Here is a 12,631-nt window from a genome sequence, read left to right as displayed (position 1 = left end):
TCAACAAAAAGGCATGTTTATCCCAGAGGCAACTCAAAATCTGTGTTGAATACCAGTATTTTTATTTTCTACATTCCTGCAACATACCATTTACATGGTTTATAAGTTTATCCTGGGAAATACTATTTTCCATTGAGAACTAGTAAATTAACATCAATTGTGATTCATCAGTTCTTACATGTTACAAATTCTTTTTTTAGTACTTTTTTATTGTGAAAATTCCATTCAGAGGGGTTACAATTACATGGGCAAGGTAATGAATGCATTTCTTATCAAGCATTGTTGCCTCCTATTTTGTTTCCCCTTACCATCCCTTACCAGAGCTTCATATAGATCATTTAATCATCACAACTTCTCAATATGTTTTTCTTTACATTTACACAAGGGTAAATGTAAACTTGGAAGAGGTGACCTTAGGTTCCTCTGGTTAGATAGCGAAGGACTTAGGATTCCAAATTGTTGTAGGCAAGACTAAACCCTAAGTGCTTTCCTTCCTATGGTGTTTTACTTGAAAAAGGGAAGATACAATAGATCCATTTCTTGTGAATCCTATAGATTTTATTAATTTCCTCCTTATTCAATTCAGTAAATCAATTAATTAAAACTTGTGCAGCTGGGTGCCGGTGGCTTACGCCTGTAATCCTAACTACTCAGGAGGCTGAGGAACATGGTTCAAAGCCAGCCTGAGCAGGAAAGTCCATGAGACTCTTATCTCCACCTAACCACCAGAAAACCAAAAGTGGCACTGTGGCTCAAGTGGTAGAGTGCTTACCTTGAGCTGAAGAACTGAGAAACAGTGCCCAGGCCCAGAGTTCAAGCCCCACCACTGACAAAACAAACAAACAAAAAAACTGTGCAAGCAGAGCTTTGGAGCTGTCAGATTGTGAAGCTGATATATGAGATGGTCTTACATACCCCTAGAATTAGTCATTCTGTCTCAAGATTTCTTTTTTACTGTTGGGAAATCTTGTGACAAAAAGAGAGCCCAAACCATTTACAGGCAGTTTTATATTGTGTTTCATAAAACTCAGACCCTGGAACTGCCATTCATAAGCCAGTTTGTCCAGCACTCCTCAGCCACCTGCTTTAGTGGGCAAATTGTTCCTTTACCTGTAGCAAGGCTACTCCTACCCATGGGTACTCTAGTCTGAATATACTCCACTTGCTCAATGACTCTGGTGTGGGACAGTCAGGACTGCAGCAAGAGCTCATATTAACTCTGATCAATCAAAATTCTGCCTCCTGCCCCATTAGTGTGCAGCCTCTGGTAGAAACAGCCACATGGAATCTTCCACTGGTGTTGAGCTCCCAGCCAACAAGAAATGGGGAGAGCTGCTCTTACACAGTTGGAATACTGGACTCCAGGGCAATGAGGCTCCAAACCGATGTGAGCGTAGTTTCATTTCAGAAAAAAAGTTTGTTGGGAAACTTTTCATTCCTTTTTTTCATTCTTTTTTCATTCCTTGACACATAAAAGCAGTACTTTCTTTTCTTCTTGTATGCAGTTAGTTGGATGTCTTTTTTTAAATAGTTCTGATCCAGTGACAATTAATCAATGGATATTAAAGAGGCTAACAGAAAGCCAGATTTCTCAGTGGCAGAACTGGCACTAAACCAATCCTACATTGATTGGTTCTTTGACAGCAAAGCTCCTGAATCTTTCTAAACAATTATGTTGCTCACAAGATCAAAAGTATCTAATTCAGCAGAGATTTAAATAAGCTGGTATACTGGAATTGAGGATGTTCTGTCAGTTCTTAAATTACCTGGTTTTTAAATGTTTATTTGCTTATTCTTTGTATTTTAAATTTTAATATAAGAAATTAAACATAAAACTATGCACATGTTAGACAATTACTCTACAACTGAGTACATCTCTAGCCCCATTAGTTTAATAAATACTTAATTTTTTAAGGCAGACATGGTGGCAAACACTTACAATTCCACCATTCTCCTGGAATTTTCCTGTCTGAGACAGAAGGATCAAAAGCTAGATGCCAGTTTGGGCCGCATAGCAATACTCTGTCTCAAAAACCCACATAAACATAACTTCTATTATACACACACACATACACATGTCTATATCTATAGATACAGATATTTGCTTCTAGCCTTGTTTCTTATATAAATTTTATTTTACAATTTTACAATAAAAATAGTAAAGGAAAAATGTCAAAATAATTTTGGGGAAAATCTCACTTTTTAGACATCCATGAACAGGCTAGAAACCCTACAGAAGAAAATATGATCTTGTACTATTAATTCCCTTCTCTCTTACTCTGATCTAAGTTAATCTGGGTAAACAGTGAGGCCTAAGTTGCTTGCTGCCCAATAAATGTTGTCTTGTGACTTTACAAATGAGGAAAAATAGTATGCAGATGGGTTAAAATGACTGTCTCCATTCGCAGAGATAATGGCAGCTTCTAAGCACACACCTCTTTCCAACCACTGACAAAGAATGTCAGAATTGAAGGAATAGAGAAGCAAGAAGTGTAAGGTCATTGCAGAAGACATTGTGGAGGAACTGAACTTGAAAAGAGCTATGCTTATTTTTAAACCAGATCTTACTTTTCCACCCAAATAATGCTTGCTACCAATAGAAAATGTGAGGAATTCTGAAAATTACAAGAAAACATAATTCATTATCACTTCCATAAAAGCAGTGCTACTGATACAGTTCTCTGAAATATTTCAAATTTTTGCTTTGTTGCTCTTGTAATCCTACTATTTCTCAAGGAACATTATGACTCAAGGACTCTTTATAAATCTGATTTTGATTGCTACATAAGAGTCTATGAAAGAAGTTTTGCAATGGTTTTCTTAACCCAGCTCCTCAGTTTTGAATAATCAAGAGGAAGAGAAAGAGCATTATCTAGCCAGGCACCTGTAGCTCACGCCTGTAATACTAGCTAGTCAGGAGGCTGAGATCTGAGGATAACTGTTCAAAACCAGCCCTAGCAGGAAACTCTGTGAGACTCTTATCTCCAATAAACTACTAGAAAACCAGAAGTGGCTCAAGCGATAGGGCCCTTACCTTGAACTGAAGAGTTCAGGGATAGTGCCCAAGCCCAGAGTTCAAGCCCCATGACCGACGGAAAAAAAAAAAAAAAGAAAAAAGAAAAAAACACTATCTAGAAGAATGAATTACAAAAAATGAAACTATCAACTACTGAATTTTAAGGTTGTAGGCAAACTTGCTTTTATTCTTTATATTTTTCTCACTTGTGCAAAGGCACTAATAAGAATACCTACTTTTATTGAGCATCTATAATGCTTTTCATGTGACAGATACATTTTCTCATTTAATTACTATAAAAAGTAATCTAAATTTCTGTTGCATCTTCATTTGAAAAATCAGGTTGGGGCTGGGAAGGTGGCTCAGTGGTAGAGTGCTTGCCTTGCATGCATGAGGCCCTGGGTTCGATTCCTCAGCACCACATAAGCAAAAAGAAAAGCTGAAGTGGCGCTGTGAGCGCTAGCCTTGAGCTGAAGAGCTGAGGGACAGCGCCCAGGCCCAGAGTTCAGGCCCCACAACCGGATCCCCTCCCCCCCAAAAAAAGAAAGAAAAATCAGGTAAAATGAGAATCTGAGGGGTTTTGAATCCAGAACCATCTGAGGAGAAAAGTGGTCTTCTTAACCTTAAATACTGCAGATCCCAAGTGTTTTGTGAATTTGTAATATTGCTGTCATTAAACATATCTTAAAAATGGAAACAGATTGCAAACTGTGGCTCACTTCTTATATGTAAGCAAATAACTTGTTATGTGTTGACTGTGAAAAAGTCTACCCAAATCCCAGGACAGCCAAAAATAAAGAAAGAAAGAAACAGAAAGGGAAAAAAACTCCATCAATAAATACAATCCCCCTTGGTCATGTTTAAATTGTTTAAAATGCAAATACGCTTCTGATTTCTCTAAAATGGTCAGAGGAAGCTGTGTTAATTGCAGCTACATAAATAAATTCTGGATTTTGAGACTGGGTAAAAATTGATTATGCTAAAAAGTATTCTTCTGTAATTAAATGAAAATTGTGCTGTCAGCAGTAACTTACTTTGAGTGGAATCAAGAAATCTTGGTGTGTCTCATTACATAAGATCCTGGCAGACCCACCTCAGCTGAGGTTCTGTTTTCCATAGCAGTTGCGTTTATGACTGCAGGAAAAGTGACACATTGTTTGGTCATGCAATGTAGGACATCATGAAGCCTTACCATTCTTCCATTCAGAAGATGTGTGTTACACTTCAAATTCCCAGGACTCACATCCAGTGGAATGTATGTAATTCACAATGTGTCCACACATCTGTGGACACAAGAATGTATATGGACACAAGCATGTGGACACATTGGCTTCTGTCATGGCCAGGAGCTTTAGGAAAATCAGTTAACATAAAATTCACTTGGTAGATTTTTTTTAAATTTCTAATTCAGACACGTTGAAACCACCTCTTTTAAAAAAAAACTATTAAAGAAGAAACCTCTGCAAATTTTTTTCAAAAACTCAATAGCAAATAATACTCAGGTTCCATACTATTTTAAAAGAGAAAGATAATGTATTTTTGTTTCTTCTTGTTTTTACCTTGTCTGATTATAAATGCAAAGCATATTCATCACAGAAAATTCATTTGGAAAGTACAAAATGTGTAAAGAAACTAGAACAACATCACCCATCATTCCCTTATTCAAAGAAAGACTCAATAACATAGTTCCTCTTTTTTTCTACCCATCTTTTATATATCTGAAATTATTTTTTGCTTGTGCAATTTGGTGATCTACAAGAAAGATGCCTCAGGGGAGAAATCTTACACTGCATCTCTAACTTTAGCAGGTATGCCTACTCTAGTGGGAACTCGGAGTAGCTCAGACAGAGATTGTCAAGCTGCCTACTGGCATGAGCCTTCATGTGAGAAAGTCTGTGATAAAAGAACAAAACCCATTTCTGTAGTAAGAGTGAATATTCCAGACATAACTAAGGAGGAGGTCATGATGAACTATATTCTTAGTAGCTTGGGTTGAATCATATTGGCCTAGCCCTTATTCTCTAAATCCTTTCATCCAAAAGAGACAAGGTCACCACCCAGGCAGGCCAGGAGGCTTGATGGAGAAGGATAACCTCAAGTCAGGTTGAGGTTATGGGCAAGTCAGAGACTTAAAGTGACCAAAAAGTTGGGATTTGAAAATAAAGATTATGAATTTTATTTCCAGACTCAAGTGTTCAACACTGTGTGTTTTGTTTTGTTGAAAGAAAATAAAATGGTTTTCAAGCCCATGGAAAGTAACTTAGCCTTGTACACAAAATCTGAAAGTCTTATATAGTATGCCAGAAAACAAAGGCAGAATCTCTGCCTTCTTGTCTGTCATGGTGATTATTGAAAACTATCAATCCCAAAGTGGTTCCTGTAAATTCAGAGTCTGTCTCTTTCCCTACCATTTGGCGATTAAAGTTCAATCCAGCCTCCACCTAGCCCCGTGTGACACCTTCAGTCATATTGTCTGAGATCAGGCTACTGGAGGAATAGGGATATATAAAAGCTGAGAACCAGTGTCCTAATACTGACCACTTCTTTCTCTCTTTTTTTTAACCACTTCTTTCTTTACCTCTGTTTGGTCTTATCACAGAACCAGCCACTGACCACCTCTTCTTCTACTCCTGATTCACTTATCTCTTAATCTCTCTCTCCCTCTCTCTCTCTGTCTCTCTGTCTCTCTCTGTGTGTGTGTGTGTGTGTGTGTGTGTGTGTGTGTGTGTGTGTATCGGAGTGTGAGCTCAGGGCCTCTCGTCTCATTCTACTCTCTTATTTACAGCTAGTGCTCTATCACTTACTTCTTCCTCTCCTCTCTTCTAAAAGTACCCACTTCCAGCTTAATAAATACAAGCCAACCAAGGCAGCTTCTGTAGAGAAATTCTGCTTCCTTTAGGAGAAGAAATGTCCTAGTTTCCCTTATAGGTCATCCACAGGGAAGTTAAAAAGAAAATAATACACAGTATTATTTTTCAAAGAATTATGCTGACACAGAAAAGACCTAAAGGAGGTCGTTAAGGCTAGGTTCACACCAAAACTAGGGTCCTTCATCCTCTATAACTCAGAGGGAAGTTTTTCCATTGGCTGAAACATCGGTTTGGAAGCCAGGTGGAATTCAGATTCTGTGAATTCTACCTTTGAGACCATCTAGGCTCAGTGGTTTCCTAGCACAGATTGTCTTCACAAGTCACTGCCCAGAGAGCTCCAGAGCAGCTGTTCTCATCTTCTATTCAAGGACCCATGCTGGTAAAGGCCTTCCTTCTCAAAGTGTCTGGTATATCACCTAAAACTGTTTGTGACTGCAGAGAACCCCAATTTATGGTAGTTTAAGTTGTAATTTTTCAACTCTACAATGGTACAAAAGTGGGACACATTCAGTAGAATCATACTTTGACCTGTCCAAGGCTAGCCATATCTGGTACAATACTCTGTCACAATCCAGGGCAACAGCCACTTCCAGTAAGCCAAATAATCAAAGAGCAATTACCTGTGGGTTCGATACCCAGCACTGCAAAACAAACAAAACACTAAGAGTAAATGCCTGATAGTCTACAATGTGTTGTGTGACTAAGCTATGTTGGTCAGCAGCTTAGGTACATTAATACATTTTCTACTTTTCTTATTATTTTACTTAAAGACTAACTACATAACTACCTAGTACCACATAATAAGAAAAAGCATCTGCAGTGGATTTTTAGCTGATTTTTTGGTATATGTGATTCTGGACCTTTGGCTGGTAGTTATTTTCTTACTAGAAAAATCTCATAGCTGATTCACTTCAACACTTGCATACCCTGCAGAAGATTGTCAACCATTTGTTGGGTGTGGCCAGCCTGAATACATTCTTTCACTTCAGAACTCATTTTGATATCTGAGGAAAACTATCTCTGGGAATAAACCCAATAATGTAGCTTAAAAAATCTTTCTCTCTTCATTTTCTTCCCCACCTCCTAGTCAGATACAGAGTTTTGGGATAAGATGCAAGCAGAGTGGGAAGAGATGGCCCGGCGGAATTGGATATCTGAGAACCAAGAAGCCCAGAACCAAGTCACAATCTCAGCAAGTGAGAAGGTAACCAACCGTTTCTCTTCTCTTGTTACGCATGCTGAATAGTTTCCTTATTTTCTTCAGATCCTGTTTTATAGAGAAGTCAATACTTTGTTAGAAACACAAGACTTAAAGATAACTTCATGTCTATCTAATCTATCAGAAATTCTGATAGACTGAAAAAAGAGAATCACCCAATGTTAGAAAGTAGTTTTGCTGGAATGAAATGCTCCTAGATAGTATGGCAGCCAAGCAGAATTTGGATCCTGTCTGGTGGGGCTGTGGAAGTAACTAATATTCAGAATAAACTTGAACAAGAGCTTTTCCTAACCCTACAATATATCAGACAGTCACATAAGTCTGTTTGATAGACCAACAGAAGAGATATGAGTCACAAGGGAGGGAGGAGTGAGATTTAGTTTAGGTATACTTCATAGGTGGCCATTGAAAGACTAGAAAAGAATCTCTGTGCCAAAGGTTATGGTCACACAATTAAGTCAATCCTCAAGGAAATTCCTTAGAGATACTTCTCTGATGGCAGCCCCAGAAAATGTACAGTCAGTCAACAACCTGTTACCTATGATGTCCAGCTGCTATCAAATCTATGCCTTAGAAAACAAACACTTGGTGGAGATAAAACACTTGTGAAATTAGTATAAATGAGTTGAAACATGAAATGTGTATATTTCTTATATTTAAAAACTCATACATGTACTCCAATTAGAATGACTATAATCAAGAATTTTAATAACAACAGATGCTGAAGGGGATGTGAACAGAAGGGAACCTTACTGTATTGTTGGTGGGAGTGTAAACTTGTTCAACCACTTTGGAAAGTAGTATGGAGGTTCCTCAAAAGACTCCACATAGAGCTCCCCTATGACCCAGCAATCCCACTTTGGGGCATTTACCCAAATGATCACAAACAAGACCATACTAAAGCTACCAGAACAACTATGTTTATTGCAGTATTATTTACAATAGCTAAGATACAGAACCAACCCAGATGCCCCTCAGTAGATGAATGGATCAAGAAAACATGGTATATATACACAATGGAATTCTATGCCTCCATCAGAAAGAATGACATTGCCCCATTTGTTAGGAAATGGACAGACTTGGAAAAAAATATATTAAGTGAAGTAAGCCAGGCCCAAAGAAACATAGGTCCTGCCGGGCGCTGGTGGCTCACGCCTGTAATCCTAGCTACTCAGGAGGCTGAGATCTGAGGATCGCGGTTCAAAGCCAGCCCGGGCAGGAGAGACCGTGAGACTCCTATCTCCAATAAACCACCAGAAAACCAGAAGTGGTGCTGTAGCTCAAGTGGTAGAGCACTCGCCTTGAGCTGAAGAGCTGAGGGACAGCGCCCAGGCCCAGAGTTCAAGCCCCACGACCGACAAAAAAAAAAAAAAAGAAACATAGGTCCTATGGTTTCCCTTATTTGCAATAACTAGTATATGTCTGGGACAAACAGAAAAGGTCAGATAAGATGATGTTAAGGGAAATGAACCCCAAGATAGGGACTTAAGTGGTTTTTTCTTCCTTGCTATTATTTCTAAGGAATTTTAAGGTACCATGTGATATTTTGTTGTTTTGTATGTCCCTCCCCCATGGCATAACCCATGTTTTCACTGTATTTGATGTTGGTATAGTTTGGGGAGGGGAAGGGAAAAAAATATATTTAAATAGGGATACAGATTGACCCATTTCAACAATGAGATGTACAAGACCCTATGTCCAAAAACGAACTTTACAATTTAGGCAGGGGAGGGGAAAGAGTGTAGGGAGGGTGTAGTTGAGGAGGTGGGAGGGACATGATGGTAGGGGAAAAACAAAGGAGGAGGCAACAATTTTGGATAAGAAATGTACTCAATTCCTTGTTCATGTAACTGTAATCCCTCTGTACAGTATTTTCACAGTAAACTTTTTTTTAAAGTTATAATAAAAAACTCATACATGTGTGCATGTGTATAGATCTAATCATCTCATTATGTGGAGTAATTCTCAATAATATTCAGTTCTGATGCCTTCCATGATATTTTGTTAATATTTATCAAGTATTTACTTTGCACTGTGCATTGAAGATGTGATGATGAAGAGACTGATTTTAGAGGATTTGCCATCTGTGTAGTGATTAAAATGTCTCTCTCTACCCACAAGTCCCTGACCCTCAGTAGATAAAATAATCTCAGTTATTAGAAACAGCTGTTTTCCACAAAGAATTCAAAGTTAGGTAAGAAGAATAAACACTAATACATATCATCAGACACGGGGCCATAATGCCAGCCCCTGAGGCCGGGCTGGGACCCTAAATCCCTGTTTCTATACCACTACTACATAATCAAATCCTGTGGATTTTGAATTAAGGTCTCATTTCTCTATGCATCTATAGGAAAGGTCTCCATTTGATGTTTTTAGATCCTAGCAATATCATCAATGGATTATCTTATATGTATCAAATTGGAAGGATTTAATGATGACCAATGCTAGTAAGGTTGCAATAAATAATATTCTAAGATACTTCAGATAAGAGTTCAACTCAAACACAGTTCAGCTGTATGTATAAGGGCCTAATGAATTGTCTATATAGCTTTTAACTAAATAAGTCCCTCTAGGAGCCAATCCTAAAATGATCATCAAATTCAAACAAATCTTTGAGCATGAAGCTTTCTCTGTAGCTTTTCTTATAATGTAGAAGCTTTTTTCATTTTTGTGGCGGTTTTTTTGTCAGTTGTGGGGCTTGTGTTCAAGGCTAGTGCTCTACCACTTTGAGACACAGCTCAATTTCTGATTTTCTGGTGGTTAATTGGAGATAAGAGTCTCATGGGCTCTCCTTCCTGGGATGGAAACAAGATCCTCAGCTCTCAGTCTCCAGACTAGCTGAGACTACAGGCAAGAGCCACCAGTGCCCAGCTGAAGAAGTTTTTGAATAACCAAATGTTCATTAGTAAGAACTGACTAATTCAATTGAGTATATCCATAAAAACTTAAAGAAATAAAAATTTAGTGAGGCCTGATAGGACTACAAATGAACATTTTGTTTAATTTATGTGCAGAGAAAATCCTAGATGATTATGTCTATATCCTATATTGTTCACATTTTTCCCAATTAAAAAAAATCTCTCTGTATTTAAAGGATATGTATTTTGGGCTGGGAAGGTGGCTCAGTGGTAAAGCGGTTGCCTTGCATGCATGAGGCCCTGGGTTTGATTCCTCAGCACCACATAAGCAGAAAAAAAAGCCTGAAGTGGCGCTGTGGCTCAAATGGTAGAGCGCTAGCCTTGAGCTGAAGAGCTGAGGGACAGTGCCCAGGCCTAGAGTTAAGGCCCCACGACCGGACCCAAAAATAAAATAAAATAAAAAATAAAAGATACATATTTTATCAGGGATGATACATCCTTCAGGGGGCAAAAACATGCTCTATGCCAGACCAAAAATACAACTATGACAAACTATAAGTATGACACAGTTTGTAGTTCTTCAAAAGGGCTTAGTGCCTAAATAGATGTACAATATGTGGTACATTTCAGAGGGGTGGGCAGCAGCAGCACTTAGCTGCTTTGGACAAAACTTTGTCCAAAGAAGCAGTAATTTTAAAGGAATAACTAAAAAGAGCAAAAGAAATATCAGAAGGAAATCAAACTCCAAAATATCAGTGCTGATCATTTTTTGATTGTGGAATTCTGGATAACTTAGTTTCTTTGTATATTATTCCATATTACTTAAAAATCATACAATGAAAATGTACTGTACTTTTACTAAAGAAAACCAGGAATTAAAATTTTATACATTTTATTGTTATTGTAATGTTGATGTACAAAGGGGTTACTGTTATATGAGTCAGATAAAGTGTACATTTCTTTTTGAACAATGTAAAAAACCCTTCCCTTGCTCCCTCCTAGTTTTTCCCACCCATCCCTACCCACAAGTTGTATAGTTTATTTTCAGCATAGTGTCTAAGTGCGTACCACTGCTGTTTTTGTTCACCCTTTGTCCCTCCATTTCTGGGCCCCTCCTTACCCTCCTGAAAACAGATAAATGAATAAGAAAGACAAAAGGAAAGGAAAACAAAAACGCAACAAAGAAAAATAAACCTCGTTTCCATTTCCTGGAGTTCATTTCAATAGATACTATTTTACATGATCAGATGCACAATGGTATTGTGCTTTTGTGTTCTTCTCCTAAGATTATCCTCCTTTGGTTTCACGGTGTGTGACTGCCTAGAGACCTGTATAATTTATCATGTCCCAGTATGTTTTTTGAGTCATTTAAATTTAATAAATTTATCTAAATTTATCAAAAATTTGAAATTAACTAGATCATACTGAGTGTAAGAACATGGGGATCAAATGACAGATTGTGCAATGACCCATCTTAATGTTGTAGGGATATTACTTTCACACTGAAAACCCCTTCAAGGACTGGCCTGGAGCATTTGAAGAAGGCTTAAAAAGGCTGAAGGAGGGAGACCTGCCAGTCACCATCCTGTTCATGGAGGCAGCAATTCTTCAGGACCCTGGAGATGCAGAGGTGGCACATACTTCTCTTTTTGTCAGACTCAGAAAGTGGCTATCTGTGTTAAGGAGACAAGCAAGCCCCTAGAGGACTCACAGTCATGCTTTCTTTTCCTCCGATGTGGGAAAAATGGACAGAAACAGACATGGTTAACCCCAAAATGCTTCCACCAGCTTATCTCAGCCTATCTCTCCAAACCTATGAAGATGATGGTTGAGTTTCTAGACTCAGTTATCTAAGTACATAGGTTCAGACTCCTATGCTACCTGAGACAAATCCCTGACACCTAAGACAAACCATTGAAACCTTTTAAGTTTTAAGTTTCAGCTCTCTCTCTCTCTCTCTCTATTTCTGTATGTGTGTGTCTCTGTCTTTCTCTCTGTCTCTCTCTCACACACATACACACACACACACACACACACACACACACACACACACACTTTTTTTTTTTGGTCGGTCATGGGGCTTGAACTCTGGGCCTGGGCATTGTCCCTGAGCTCTCCAGACAAAGGCAACCACTTGAGCCACAGCGCCACTTCTTGTTTTCTGGTGGTTTATTGGAGATAAGAGTCTCATAGACTGGGCTGAGAAGGTGGCTCAGTGGTAGAGGGCTTGCCTTACATGCTCAAGGCCCTGGGTTCGATTCCTCAGCACCACATAAGCAAAAAGAAAAAAGCTGGAAGTGGTGCTGTGAGTGCTAGCCTTGAGCTGAAGAGCTGAGGGACAGTGCCCAGGCCCAGAGTTCAGGCCCCACGACCAGACCCCCCCCATAAAAAAGAGTCTCACAGACTTTCCTGCCCAGGCTGGCTTTGAACCACAATCCTCAGATCTCAGCCTCATGAGTAACTAGGATTTATAAGCGTGAACCACCAGCACCCAGTTAAGTTTCAGCTCTCTTATATGTAAAATGGAAATCATCATAGTAACTATCTCATTAGGTGTTTGCAAAGATTAAAATAGATCACACTAACAAATAAGTCAGCCTAGTTCCTGCCACATCGATATTTGGGCCTTCATTATTATTCATCATGATTGGTTTATGTACCAAGA

General features: G+C 38.7%; 1 protein-coding gene across 6 annotated transcripts in view; it reads left to right on the top strand.

Moving 5' to 3' along the window:
• The window catches only part of Pex5l (peroxisomal biogenesis factor 5-like), a 232,388-nt gene that overhangs the window by 208,131 nt on the left and 11,626 nt on the right, over positions 1-12,631 (top strand). For all 6 annotated transcript variants that reach the window (XM_013033677.1, XM_013033678.1, XM_013033682.1 and 3 more), the window contains 2 exons: positions 6,974-7,090; positions 11,453-11,596. In XM_013033677.1, the coding sequence (XP_012889131.1) occupies positions 6,974-7,090; positions 11,453-11,596 (261 nt within the window). The remainder of the gene's footprint in view (positions 1-6,973; positions 7,091-11,452; positions 11,597-12,631) is intronic.

Source organism: Dipodomys ordii, unplaced genomic scaffold, assembly GCF_000151885.1.
Source record: "Dipodomys ordii isolate 6190 unplaced genomic scaffold, Dord_2.0 Scaffold175, whole genome shotgun sequence".
NCBI lineage: Eukaryota > Metazoa > Chordata > Mammalia > Rodentia > Heteromyidae > Dipodomys > Dipodomys ordii.
The sequence above is the reverse complement of the archived record's forward strand: the minus strand, read 5'-3'. Positions and strand labels throughout refer to the sequence as shown.